The sequence below is a fragment of the Gorilla gorilla genome, chromosome 21, assembly GCF_029281585.2.
Source record: "Gorilla gorilla gorilla isolate KB3781 chromosome 21, NHGRI_mGorGor1-v2.1_pri, whole genome shotgun sequence".
Taxonomy (NCBI): Eukaryota; Metazoa; Chordata; class Mammalia; order Primates; family Hominidae; genus Gorilla; species Gorilla gorilla.
In genome coordinates, this window is record NC_073245.2 from 54,685,338 (window position 1) to 54,700,318 (window position 14,981).

The window sequence follows — 14,981 nt, forward strand, 5'->3', positions numbered from 1 at the left end:
CACCGAGCACATCTAAGATGTATATCTTAGTGCCAAAATACCACTCCCCATTGAAAGCAACCACAAATTCCTAATAAGTGGTTGGCTTCAGGTCTGGGGCAGGGACATTAAAAGAATAGTCTAGCATATTTTTGTTGTGCCAGAAGCAAGGAAGACTAATGAGAACATGTCAAAAGGACCTGGGAATCAGCTTGAAGAGACTGCCACTGGCCATATTTGAGGCAATTTGAGCATCACAGAGAATGGCAGTAGAGGATTTTAATACACTGAGTCAAAAATGATCTATGAATCAACAGGGAGACCAAAACCAGGGAGGAAGATGAAGAGAGAAAAAACTCTTCTCTAAAGAAGAAGGCTAACTAGTAAGCGTAGGGAGAATTATAGATGTTTAAATCACCCTTTTGTAAGCACCAATATAATAACTGGTTCAGGTGAAGACTCTCAGGGCGTGTTAAAACCATTGAGTGAAAGCTTTAGGGGAATACAATACTCATTCCATCTCAAAGTTTTACTCCAAAGATACTTTACAAAAGAAAAAAGGTGCCATATTTACAGTGGAGGGACCGGGCAGTTCTTGTCTTATCTAAGTGACCATATGTGACATCATCAGTACTGGGACTCCCTGACATTATGAACTTCTTGACAAAATACAATGAGAAATATACATCACCAATGTAATGGTTTTGCCAAAGATATACGGAACCCTGGTTCTGTCACATAGAATCAGGTTAAATATTATTAGAAATGTAAACAAACTGTATATTACATGATTTTAAAATTAACGCAAAATTTATTAGAGGTTAAATAGCATTGTGGGTATGTAGCAGAAAGTTCTTATTTTTAGATCTTGTATACTAATGGGTTTAGAAATCAACTGTCATGATTTCTGCACTTTACTTTCAAATGGTTAAAATATTGTATGTATTCATAAATATATTTACATAGCATATGTCACCTATCATGTAGATATAAGATACACACACATGAGTAAATGCAGCAAAGTGTTTACAAATGTTGAATCTAGATGAGAGGTTTATAAGTCTCCTTTGTACTATTCTTTCAATTTTTCTAGCTTTGAAAATTTTCACAATAAAATCTTGGGCTAAAGGAGTACAGGAGCCACTGTATATAATATGTCTATCCGTGCCTAGCACAGTGTAGGTGTTCAATAAATAGCAGCCAAAGTGAGCTGCCAAGCAAAACCATCAACATGGTTTTCATCTTTCAAGGTGCAAGCGAACTGTGGTTTTGTCTGAGACATTTGTGGAAAAGGGAAAAATAAAGAATCTGTTTAGTTTCTTATGAACAGCTGCTACCCAAATGAAGCCATGGGGCTCAGCAGCCATGAGCTGCTCTCTAGTGCTGGATTTCTTCGCAGGCCGTCAAATGCACTGAGGCACTGAAATTACAAATTCTGCAAATTCCCCAGAAGACAATTTTGTGGCACGGATGACAGCAGCACGAATTCAGCCATTCAGCCAACTCAGTCCTAAAGGTTGCTTGCTGGCTCCCGGAGGGGGGTTTCAGTTAATCTACTAGAGCCACGCTCTAGCCTCATCTTGTCCTTGAGGTGAACGAGTTACCCAGCCAACAGAAGTGGTGCCTCCTCCCTCTTTAGAAAGAATGGAACTTAACCCTGGCATACAGCAGGGTTCTACACTGAGACTCTCCTTTAGTCCAGTGGGTTTTGAGGCAGAGCCTCAGAATAGTTACAGAACTGAGGAATCATGTCTCGTATGTTGGTGTTTTTAGTATGATAATGTCCACACATCTCCATAGAGCAGGAATTGATGTTTTATTAATGATGTTTAATTAAAATTTAATTTCAAAGCATTCCTGCTCTCATGTTGTTTTGATAAAGGCTTTTTTTCTTGGTGACAGGAAGAAGAAAGAGAGAAGTTAAGGAACACCTTAAAGCTGGACTTGGGGTTTGCTGAGGCACAGGGAGGTAATCCTCAAAGAGCAGCTCAAGGTGGGCAAAGCATCTTTAAAAAGGTGCCCTAAGCTGCTCCTTGGGAAAACCCTATTGTTCATCTCCTGAGTCCTGAATTTTCATGCTGATTTTCAGCAGTGACTTCTCCCTCTCTAATAACCAGGAATTCCCTGTGAATATGAGTCACTAAACCACCCTTTTGCCCTGACTCTGTTTCTCATATCAGGCACCAAGCACATTGCCACTTTTTGAGCTTCTACAGTGTACTTCCCACAACCAGTTAGATTTCTAGATGTCTGGACATGTCTAGAGCTCTGAAGAGGTTTCCTAGGGGAGCTGGGAAGTTTCTCAACTGCCGGGGATGGATGCTCCTTTGTGAATACCTTTTTTTTTTTTTTTCCTCATGTGATTCACCACAAATATAGTACCTTATAACATGCTGGGTATTAGTCCAATTTCTTTATATACCATGCCACTTAATGTGCACGAGAATCTATAAGATAAGTACTTTATTCCTTTTTTGTTTGAGACAGAGTCTCGCTTTGTCACCCAGGCTGGAGTGCAGTGGCGTGATCTCGGCTCACTGCAACCTCCGCCTCCCAGGTTCAAGCGATTCTCCTGCCTCAGCCTTCTGAGTAGCTGGGACTATAGGCATGTGCCACCATGCCCAGCTAATTTTTTGTATTTTTAGTAGAGATGGGGTTTCACCATAGTAGCCAGGATGGTCTCAATCTCCTGACCTCATGATCTGCCCGCCTCAGCCTCCCAAAGTGCTGGGATTACAGGGTGAGCCACCATGTCTGGCCAATTAATTCCATTTTACAGATGAGGAAACAAAGGCACTAAGAGGTTAAACAACTTGTCCAGGCATGCTTGGCTCCAGAGTGTACATTGTCTGACAGCGCACAATTCTACCTGCTGGAGGAAGGGGCTACAGATTTCTGAAACAATGAAGTCAGATCTAGGGAAATCTTCCTAGAACTGGAAGTTTTACAGAGTCTACTCCAAGGATGACCCCAAAGACCAGTGTGTGGGGTCTGCAAAGAGGATGGCTACGAGGATGAACTGGAAGGGTGTAAGGGAGGGATGGATCATCAAAGTAGACTGTGTAAAACTTCCAGATCTAGGATGGGACATGGTGGAAGTGAGAATTAGGGGCAGGGTGAGAAGAGGCTGGCACTATTTCCCTTGTCTTCTCATGAGATTTTGCAGCTGAGAATGTGAATCTGGGTTCTACTCAGGGTCATAACTCTGAGGTATTTAGAACTCGCTTAGATGAAACAAGAGTACTAGATCCTACTGAATCCCAGGAACACACAAAGAAAGAAGAAAATGAAAATGAGAAAAAGAAAACATGTACTAAACAGAATTGCCACAGTAGAGGCTCTGTCTTCAAATTCCAAGGCTAATCTGAATCAAGCCGGGTATTTTCTTTATGCAGCTGACAATGTCAGTGCTCTGGCTAGACCTTTCAGATCTCTTTATACAATTTTTGTGAGACTCTATCCTTTACCTGCACATGCAGAGAGACAAAAGTTACTGAAATTTTACCTCTGAATCTCTCCTCCCCATCCCAGACCCTAACTGTTGGCTGGCAGCTTCCTTGCCTAACTTAGGACATCTGTGATGCATGGCCCACCCTGAACAGTTCCCTGAAGGCTCAGATTGCGGCCAGTTTTTGCTGGACTTGGCCAAAAGTTGCATCTTGGCTTTCTCCCCTTCCTTGTCCCACTTCCCTCACTCCACTCCCAGTCTCCCCTAGGAAAACTTTCTTAATCAGTCACATGCACACGAATCTTCATCTGAGTCTGATTCTCAGGAACTATCTAAAGCCATCCCACAAGGCAAGAGGCAGCCTGGGCTGGCTGGAGGGGAAACTGAAATATGGTCATGGGGAAGTGTTTCTTAGGTAAGCCCTAGAACTGGCGAATTCTATGCTATCACTAAGGTAACTGCGGTGAGCCTGGGAAGAAACATCCAAGTCAATCTGGGGCAATCAAGGAAAGCTTCCTGGAGGAAGTAACATTTGAGCAAAGACTTGAAAGGTCAATAGAGGTTTCCTTGCAAACATGGAGGACAGGTCATTCCAAGCAGGAGAAATGGCATGGGTAAGGACAGAGAGGCAGGAAAAGTTATGTGTTCTAGCAGTAGTGGCTCTAGGTTCTTGGAGTCTCAAGTTATGAGGAAGATAAACTGCAGAAACATACCCATTAGAAATGGGGGTATGGAGGTGGGGTGGGTTTGGGAGGGACACATGGAGGCTCCTAGGCTGGCTTTCAGGTCTCTATCTTGAGTTACTAGGTGCAGTTCATTGAGATAAGGAATACAGGAAAGTCAGCATAGAATTGGAGACTAGTTCAATTTCAGATACCTTGAGTTTGAGATGACTGTCATCCAGCCAGATGAATATTCAGTTCTGGGTGCATCCAATGTGTACGCTAAGCTTTTTATATCTATTTTCTGTTTTTAATTCTTACATAATTCAGCATTGTCTGACTTCCAAATTCAACATGTTTAAACAATGTGATACATGTTTTATCTTTCTGGAGGCATCAGTGCAGTCAAACCTTGGACAGAGAAGGTGGTTGATATAGTTTGGGTATTCGTCCCCTCCCAAATCTCATGTTGAACTGTAATCTTCAATGTTGGAGGTGTGATTGGATCATGGAAGTGGATCCCTCATGGGTTGGTGCTGTCTTCGTGACAGTGAGTGAATTCCCCGGAGATCTGGTTAAGTGTGTGGCACCGCCAATCTCTTGCGCCTGCTTTGGCTACATAGTGTGCCCGCTCCTACTTCGTCTTCCACCATGAGTAAAAGCTCCTCAGCCTCCCCAGAAGCCAAGCTATGTCAGTGCTATGCTTTCTGCACAGCCTGCAGAACTGTGAGCCAATTAAACCTCCTTTCTTTATAAATTACCCAGTCTTTATAAATTACCCAGTCTCCGGTGTTTTTTTTTTGTTTTGTTTTGTTTTTTTGGTAGAGACGGAATCTCACTCTGTTGCCCAGGCTGGAGTGCAATGGTGCGATCTTGGCTCACTGCAACCTCTGCCTCCCAAGTTCAAGCAATTCTCCAGCCTCAGCCTCCTGAGTAGCTGGGACTACAGGCACACGCTGCCATGCCTGGTAATTTCTTTTGTATTTTAATAGAGACAGGGTTTCACCATGCTGCCCAGGCTGGTCTCAAACTCCTGAGATAGGCAATCCACCTGCCTCAGCCTCCCAAAGTGCTAGGATTACAGGCATGAGTCACCACACCTGGCCGCAGGTATTTCTTTATAGCAATGCAAGAATGGTCTAATACACTGGTATAAAGCAAGAAGAGGGATGGGGGTACAAAAGGGCCAAAGCTGAGTGCAAGTCTATGGCAGAACTGTCACTGTGATGGGAAAAGCACTCCCTAGAGGTGTGCAATGCACAGTTTACATAGTCCTTCATTGAAGACCTAAGAAAAGAAAGGTGTGTGTGAGGGAATTAAAAATGTAGGAAAAATAAAAGCCTCGTAACTGACTGCCATGGCCCTGTGAATAGATTCAATATCCCCATTCCCATGTAAGCTCTCCTCCCTTGCTCACCGTCTTCCTCAGTCTGCACCACCAGCTCCTCGCTCTCCATTCGGCCCTCGGGGTTAGACAGCAAGAGTCGCAGCCGGATGGTCATGAAGGGGCGCAGGCCTCGCAGGGTGTAGTGGGAGGAGGTCTGGATGACCTCCTCGGCCTCGTACTGCTGCTGGTTGAACACATACTGGTACTGCACGGTGAGGTTGTAGCTATGGCAGCGGGTCACCGCGTAGCCGAAGGGCTCCCACTGCAGGGTCAGCTGCCGGGCTCGGATGTCTACGATTTCCACGTTCTGTGGGCCATGCACCGGATCTGCAAAACATGCAGGCAAGAAACAAGGGTTCTGAAGAGACCATCAGGAAGCCGGGGTACATGTTCTGCTAAAACAGGGAACACAGCTTTTCCAAACATATCTCCACCATTCAATCACTGCCATCATGATTTTTGACACAGGCAATATAATTTAGAGAACATTTTTCTTTACATCAATCTCCCTTGTCTTATTTAAATACATGCATCTAATAGAAAACATAAATACATAAAAGGAAAACATCATAAATAAATGTTAACCATAAAAATACATGTGAAATTGTTAAATTCTTAAGGGTGCATCAAAGTGCCACTGAAAACCTTCTTGGTACCACACACAGCACACTCCTCGCTTCTGGGATACACTTATTTAGACGGCTGCTGAGAGCTGACCTGCCTCCTTATACTGAATTCAGCCCCAGCCTGTCCCCTTGGAGGTCAGCCTCTCCTCTTCAGCCAGCAACATCCAGATGCACAAGCTGGAAACTGAGTCACAGCTTCAACCCGCAACACCCAGTTTATCCATGCGGTCATCATGACCCATTAACTCTGCTTTAGGATTTCCTCTCCTTTCCTTGACTACACAGTTCATCATTTCCTAACCTCCTACAACAGTCTTCCACCCCTCTTTTTCTCCCCTGGTTCCTCTGGGAACATCATTCTAAAAGCTAATCTGAGCATGCCTTCTCACCCTAATGCTGTCTCCCACTCCATGCCTCCTATTGATCTTGGTCCCAGATCACCATACATAACGTTGTCTATGTCTAATTTTATTAGGAATATTCTATTTATACTTTATGCACATTAAATAGATTTTTTTATATAAAACAGGTTATAATAAACATGATGTTTTTCAAAAATCCTCACATGTAAAGCTCATTTTATGTTGAGGTTTAGGCATTTGTCTTTGGGGTGGCTTGTTTGGTTTCTTTGAGATGGGAGTCTGACTCTCTCTCCTAGGCTGGCGTGCAGTGGCACAATCAGAGTTCATCCCAGCCTCAAACTCCTAGGCTCAAGCAATCATGATCCTCTAGCCTCAACCTCACATGTAGGTGGGCCTACACCATGCTTGGCTAATTTTTTATTTTTATTTTTTCACATATGGGGTCTCTCTATGTTGCCCAGGCTGGTCTCAAACTCCTGGGCTCAAGTGATCCTCCTGCCTTGGCTTCCCAAAGTGATGGGATTGCAGGCACCATCCACCATGCCTGGCTCTTGGGTCAGGCATTTGTTATGGCAGAAACATAATTTCTCATGTGATAGATACACCCAGAAATTCTTGTGTCAGACTTTCTTATCTGGGAGGAGTCAGGCACAGGCTGGAGATTAAATCAATACTTCTCCCCATACCTACAGGACTTTGCCCAATTATGTATCCTCTTTGGGTCCACTTTTTAATTCATTTGTAAAATGATGATAATAATAGTAGCTAACCTCATGGCAGGGGGAAGAGGAAGTTAGATGAGATGTTTGTAAAGCAGTTAGAACTCAAACTTAATAAGCACTCTACGTATGATAACTGGGGTGTGTTGTTTGTTTTGCAGTAATAGTAATAATATATATGTAATAGTAATAATAATAGTGTTCCGCATGCTGTGTCTACCTTGAATGCCTTGTGAGTGGCAGTGCTGGGAGCACCCTTATGCAAAATGATGGACTAGGGTTCCATCCTTGCTCCAATCCCCTCAGAGCATTTAAGGGTAAGGCTACCTCTGCACCAATGCAGCAATAAGAAAGAGGGGGTGCTATTGGTGCTAGTTGATCTGTTCCTATGGGGAAAATATCCTGTAACTTGTGTCGGAGTCCTACCAAGGAACATAGTTCACAGGAATGTCAGGGAACCTGGCAAGCCAGCACAGAGCTGCCCACGTGGCTGCAGGAGTGAGGGTGTTGAGGATAGTGGGCAGCCCTGGCCCCTGATCAACTGAGGAATTCATGGTCACTCTTACAGCCCAATTATTCATGCTCACAGGTCCTTTGGGCAAAGCAGAGCCAGCATCCCCAAATCAAATGGGTGACTCTGAGAATGTGATATTGAACAAGCTGTTGCTGAGGGCCTATTGTGGAATGGAAGGTGAAGTGTGGTCCCTGTAGCTGGGGATTATGATTGGGTGGGGTTACGGCTGCTGGCTAAACATCTCGCAGTTGTACCGACTGCAATGAGAGCAGATGTACAGGCACACAGAGAGCAATAAATGGCTTGCCTGGGAAGCCCCGAGCATCCCCACCAGCGTTGCCTAGCTGGGGCCTGTCCACTTGTCCAGGTGCCAGAACTCTCCTGGCAGAGAGCCACTGCCCCTGCTCAGGGCCTCTTCAACACTCCTCCCCTGGGTTTGCCCTCCAAACTGATGCCAAGCCCCAATACAACACTCACCCACATGGCACTCTCACCTCCCTCCTGAGGCAGGGAGAAGAGGAACACTTAAGACCCATTTAAACCCAAGGCTAAGACCACATGTTATTGAACATCTTAAAATGTACCATATCTCATGTTAAATATAATTTTTGAGGTCTTTATTATGGCCTTAACCCACAAACAAAGCTATAAAGACAAAACACCTCTGATGGAACTGTAGCCACAAGTGCTGGGCTCTATCTTCTGAACCATCTTATGACCCTAGGAGGGAAGGATGGCCCACCCCACATTACAGATGAATAACCTGAGGTCCAGAAGTGTGCAGGAATTTGTACAGAGTAGCAAGGCCAGCAGGTGACAAAGTGCGATTTTGAACTTGTGTCTGCCTGACCCCACATGTAGTGTGCAAAGTAAAAACTCTCTGTAAGCTATCAGTTGCACTCTCTATGTTGAAAATCTCACTACCTGGGAGGAAGGCATCACTAGCTCTGTCCTAGAGGAAACCAAAGCTCTTTGAGACAAAATGATTGGCCTAAAGCCACAGAGTGAGAGGCACAGCCAAGATATGAGGTCTGCCGGAGTAGAAAACCTGTGTTTTCTCAGCACCTTGACGCCACCGGAGACTGAGACCAGGGAAAGAACATAAATATGAGGCATGTCGCCTTCATCAGAAGTCTGGGGAGACTTGAAGACAATATTGAGAGAAAGCCAAAATACTATAAGGCAAAAATGACTTGGGTCTCAGGAGCCTAGGACCTGCGGGAGAGAGTGGTACAGCGATGTAAACACATTTAGTGCAAAGCTGACCGCTGGCCTTTTGATCCCTGGTCTCCATTCTCCCTGGAGCTCACCTCTGGAGGTGTGCATATACACACATTTCTGCTCCTCTTAAAGGACTAAACAGGAGCATCTTTTTAAAGAAGACAAGGATATCGTGATCTTGCCACACAGCAAAGAGACTCTTCCAGACCGGGAAAGTTGGGATACAGGAAAAGCCACTTGTTCCCTCTTGAGCATGTGTGACTGTCACGGCAGGCCCCAGGTACAGTGCTGCTGACTAGAGCGTGGCTTGAAGCGAGACTCTGGCACTCACTATCTGAGTGACCTTGGGCAAGGGCACTTCATTGCTGAGCCTCCATCTCCTCATCTATAAAGTGGAAATTATTACACTAGTCTCAAAAGGTTGTTAATGAGCATAAAATGAACTGTAAAGAGAGAGAAAATTGCCTTTGGCTAACAGTAGGTACTCCTCTTAGAGAGAATTGCCTTTCTTGGAGAAATGCCTTTGGAAGCTTGTGTGGGGTAGAAGCTGCATTCTTGGGGCCTCAGTATCACTTATGCTGAGACTCCAGTGGAAGAGAAAAAATAAACCCACTGGGGGCTTGCATAGCATAAGAGAGGTGTGAGGGTGAACAAATGGCAGAATATTGGGTGAAGCCCAATATGATCACTCCCCAAGTGATTTTTAGATCTCCAGCAAGGCCCTCAAAATACAACAAAGACCTTTGCTGTGCCTGGATCTCCTGTGGGTTCTAGAAAGGGTTGAGGTCTGCATGCCTTGGGCCTAATAAGATACCACGTGGGAACACAGGGACCAGAGGCAAAGGAATCTTGGAAAATGCGCTCATGTGTGTTACTGAAATCTTGGGAGATGATTTTGGGGAGATGATTTTTCTCTGGCTATGAAAATTCAGAGATTCAAGGAAATCTCAGTTTGTATTCCAAAGGCAAGAAGGACTCTGGTGAACCTAGAGATTCGGTACCTGCAGGTGAAAGCATTTTGTAACTCTGAGAACTCGCATTCAGGAAAGGGAAAGACAATGGCTATTAAGTAGCAACTCTGGGCTAGGAGCTACCCTTAGCACTTGTGTCCTAAAAACAACTCGATGGTATAGAAAGTTGAGACTCAGTGAAGAGATGTAACTTACCCAGGGCCACACAGCCGAGCCCCCATTCTCTGGGCTCCCATGAATGGGTCAGTTACACATGTATACACACAAGCCTGTCCCAAACATGTGCAAAATCACAGATGGGTCTGGGATAAGAATACACATTTTAGTCTGTAGCCCGTTCCCCCTTCTCCTTCCACCCAACTGCATCTCTTCCTGCAGGGGGCCTCACATATATGTGTGCAGCGACCACAGCCCTCAGGTGCAAGCTCCGTCCACTTCCCCCAGACATCCATTCTTTGGCCATGGCACTTTGCACTGTTGTCCAACACACACTTAGCATTTGTCACACTGCCCAGGAATTGCTTGTTCATGTGTTTGTCTCCTCTCTCAGGCTGCAACAGACCATGTTCTGTTTGCCAGTAACCTCACAACATGGCACAGGGTCTGTCAAGGGGCAGTTCCTGTGAGATGAACAGATGGTGACCTGTTCTTGGGAACTGAGCTCAGACTCTGACTCCACAGCCCTTGTTCTGTCCCCTTCAGCATGTCAGCCAGGTCTTTAAGGGTAATATATATATATATATATTTTTTTTTTGCATTCAAGCAAGAGAATATCCTCAAATCCTATTCAATGGAAACTAGGTTTTAGAGTGTGATGGAAGCATTCATGCTTTCAGTCTGACCCCTCTAAACCTCATCTGCCAAACCCAGCTTCTGCTGGGTAATTGCCTGCAGCATGGAGAATCTGGGGTTTACATTCGGGTTGGTGCAAACAAGTCGGAAATTGCTAAGAAAGCCTTGTGTGTGCAGTGGAGATTGGTTTGATGAATTTACATCCCCTGTGTAAATACAGCCAAGCCTAGAGCCTATGGTTTCTGCCTCCAGATAAAGCCCTGTCCCTATGACCTTCTTGAGTAACAGCCCACAGGCCAAGAAGATGACAAACAGTGGGAAGAGTGTGGCTTGTCTGGGAAGCTGGAAAACCATCCTCTGATAGAAAATCAAAGTGGCTCTACCTCTGGATGCACCTTCTGTATGCTCTTAAGCTAGACAACAGTGGCCTTGTCCTATGCCCTGTACTTTAGAAAGCCACTTTGGCCCACTTCAGACTGTCCCTCTTCTCGGAGCAAGGGATCAGGGGGCCAATGGGCTGGCCAAAGGACCTGGTTCTGTCCTCTCCCTTCTGGTCCAGGCTTCACATTTATGACCCCCTAGAATTCCCTGCCAAGAGGCCCTACACTCAGTTTCTTCCCTTGTTCTGTCCTTCCTGTGAGTGGCCATTGGCCCAAGGATGGCCAAAGGATGGCTGTCTGGGGGCAGTGGACAGAACTTGCACCTGAGGACTGAGGCTGCTGTGCACACACATATGTGGGGCCCTTGTGGGGAGAGATGTGGTTGGGTGAAAGGAGAAGGGGGAAGGGGCCACGGGCTGACATTTTTATTCTTATCCCAGATTCTGTGATTATGCACATGTTAGGGACAGGCTTGTGTTCATGCATGTGTGACTGACCCACTCAGGTTTTCAGAACCTTCTCCATTCTTACTGCGGCCTCAGGAAGGCACGGTGGTCCTCCTCACCTCTGAACCCTGCTCCTCTTTCTACATCAGCTCTTATTAAAGCACCATGTCCATCCTGAAGTACCATTTTCATCCTAATACCCGAGCCCACCCTGCAACAGGTACCTTCCTGCCCCCAAATGCCCCTGAGTCATTTTCCACTTCTCACTTATCAAATCCTGTATTCTTAAAGCAAAGCAAGGGATTATAAATGCCTTCACACCTCCATGCCTCTGCCCAGCTACTTCCTCTGCTTGGGACACCACCGACAAATCCTCATTCAATATTTTCAAGGCCCAGCTCCAATGCCACCCTTTACTTGTGACTTTCTCTAACAGTCTCCCTTGCCCATAATTAATGCCTCGATGACGTTTTTTTTTCCATAACATGCTATCATCTGTCTCCCATAGCTCTTATCAGACTTCAGGGTTATTGTTCCTATGTTTGGTTCATGTTCACCTCCACTGCCACCCTGTGAGCCCCTAGATCTCCTCATTTTATAACTATAACATACAGCTGCTGAATAAATGAATGAATAAGTATATAAATGAATAAATCTAGAAAGCAGTGATAGCTGAAGACCAAACCACCGAATTTAGGTGCTAATAGAGGGCAGGGGAAAAGCAATAAGTAGAGGGTTGAATCAGGATCTCTTTACACTCCAATTGTTAAGGGTAATCATGTGGTTAAGTCAGAATTGGCTCCCTTTTTTGTTCTGTATGGACTCAGCCTCCATCCCTGCTGTCAAAGGCAATAGCTGTAGAATCTTCTAATGACCTTAATCAAGGCAGAACATCTTATTAAAAAAGAAGCAGCAAAACAGATTTTCAATTCATGAATTTGCTACGTATTCATCTTTGCATGTGGAGTTGGCTGTAGCATACGTACTGTTCAAAGTTGAACCTAAATTAAGATAATTTGGGGATGGGGCTGAAAATGTGGAGGTGGATAGCTTGTATGCAAAATTAATTTTTTATCCATTTGGAGATGCAATTTGAGTTCTTTTCAAATTAAATTGCAATGGAGTCCTAGGCAGCTGGAAACATTATTGCCAACATAATTTGATACTGCAAGAGCAGAAATATGTTGACAGATAGTTCGATGTGACCATTAATTTGCACTTTCTGCATGGAAATGATACACGAAGGGAATAAAAAGGTAAGGGGAACAAAAATAAAATCCATCTTCTTTCCAGCATCATCCAAACCCACTCTCTTGCTTAGTTTCCACCACCTCTTCTAATTTATTACAGATGTTTGGTGGACAAGAATTTGTTGAATACTAGTTCACTATTCCTAAACCAAAAATCTGAAATCTGAAATATTCCAAAATCTGAAACTTTCTGAGTGCCAGCATGATGCTCAAAGGAAATGGTCATGGGAATATTTCAAATTTCAGATTTTCAATAACAAGGATGTTCGACTGGTAAGTATAACACAAATCTTCCAAAATCTGAAACATTTCTGGTTCCAATCATTTCAGATAAGGGATATTCAGCCTGTATTATCATAGATATCTTATAAATATAAGCAAGCATAGGAATCCAGGAGCTCCGTTTGGAGATGCTGGTAATTCCACAATATAGAAGCACTAGATCCTACCCGTGCTGATGATTAGAATCACCTGAAGCTGGAGCATGTCACTTTGTGAGAAGGCAACATGGTTGCTACCCTCCCATAGCAATGCCACAGAGAAGGTAATCCACTCACGTGTTCATTGTCTCATTTCTTAATTGAAAACTACTCACTGAGCATGGAGGCATCATGACATGGGGAAAAGAACATTGGTTCTGTGATCACCTGAACCTAAGCACATCACTTACCCTACCTGTGTCTGTGCCTTATTTTTCTCATGTAGGAAATGTAGATGATACTCCCTCACTCTTAGGGCTATGAGGTGAATTAAGAAGACAATATATTCCAGAGTCTTGGATGGTACTAGACACAGTTGCACTCCCTCAAACCCAGAGTGGGAGGTGAGACAGAACAGCCACTGAAACAAACAGGGGTTGTGGAGGTTTCTGTGGTTCTCTGACCTGGTTCTGAGTCTAGTTGACTACTGGCCTCATTCTTTTAACCAACTATAGTTTAGTGTTAGAAAGCTTCCATTAATGCCCTTGCAGTTATTGCTGTATCTACTCCTTCCATTCCACATACATATCCTGAACCTCTGAGATGGGCCAGGCATTAGGGATGTAGGTGAATGGGACACTTGCTTGCCTTTGTGAAACTGATGCTAGGGGGATGCAATAATTTTGAAGGATGATATGATGAAGCTTGATAAGTCTTTTGCAGGGGAAGTATTGGGCTTCTGGACAATAGATACAGTATAGCATTGAAACCTGTCTAAGCCAATTTGATGATGACGCATGCACAACCCTGACATTCGTTATCATAGAAACCAAAGCCATCAAAGAAATTTAAGGCGAATGAGGATTAACGATTCCCCAACAACTGCATTATTAGATGATAATAAAAGCAAGCCTTAGGCCAAATTCTACTACACAGATGGACACAGTATACAAGCATTTATTAGCAAATGGGCACAAAACAGCTCAAACAATCTATTTCATAAAGTCCCAGCAATAGATGAATTAGTTACCATTTTTCATGAAAGGTTCATTCGAGGCAAGTACAACAATACTCTAAGGCAGAAGTAGGTGAACTTTTTTTTTTTTTTTAAGGGCCAGAGAGTAAATATTTAAGGTTTTGCACCTTTGCGGGTTAGATAGTCTCTGTTGCATCTTTCCATCTCTGCTATTATAGTGCAAACGTAGCCATAGACAACATGTACACAAAATAGGTGTGGCTGAGTTTCAATAAATGTTTATTTACAAAAAGCTAGAACCTTAGGCTATAGCATGCTTACTCTTGTTATGGAGGTAAAATAAATGACTATGATTGTCACTTTAGGCAGCCGGTAATCCTCCTAATCTCATGGCTAACACAGTACTGTTTAGGAATCAAGGTTTTGACACCATCCCTAAGGTCGAAGACTAGAGGTCTTACAGGATTATTCTTTATAATGTACTTCTGGAGAGTATTTTAAAACCATTTTGGCCAACCCACATATTTTAAATACCTTTCATTTCATCAATTAGAATTTACTTGTAACATTTATTATGCTAGTCCACAGGCCCTTGATTTCAACCACAGTAATCAATTGCTAATATTTAGTTTGCTAATTAGCAACATGGAGGTTGTTGATCAAGATATGGTATCAGAATAGTTGGGAAAATAGGCGTGTACTCATCACATCTGGTTAGTTTTTTTAAATTTTTTTTTAGAGGCAAGCATCTCACTATTTGCCCAAGCAGGTCTTGAAATCCTGGCCTCAAGTGATCCTCCTGCCTCAGCCTGGGAGACAGAGCAAGAGC

General features: G+C 43.9%; 1 protein-coding gene across 9 annotated transcripts in view; it reads right to left on the bottom strand.

Annotated features, from left to right (window-relative positions):
- The window catches only part of PTPRT (protein tyrosine phosphatase receptor type T), a 1,110,571-nt gene that overhangs the window by 389,070 nt on the left and 706,520 nt on the right, over positions 1 to 14,981 (bottom strand). For all 9 annotated transcript variants that reach the window (XM_055373001.2, XM_019017483.4, XM_019017481.4 and 6 more), the window contains exon 8: positions 5,507 to 5,803. In XM_055373001.2, the coding sequence (XP_055228976.1) occupies positions 5,507 to 5,803 (297 nt within the window). The remainder of the gene's footprint in view (positions 1 to 5,506; positions 5,804 to 14,981) is intronic.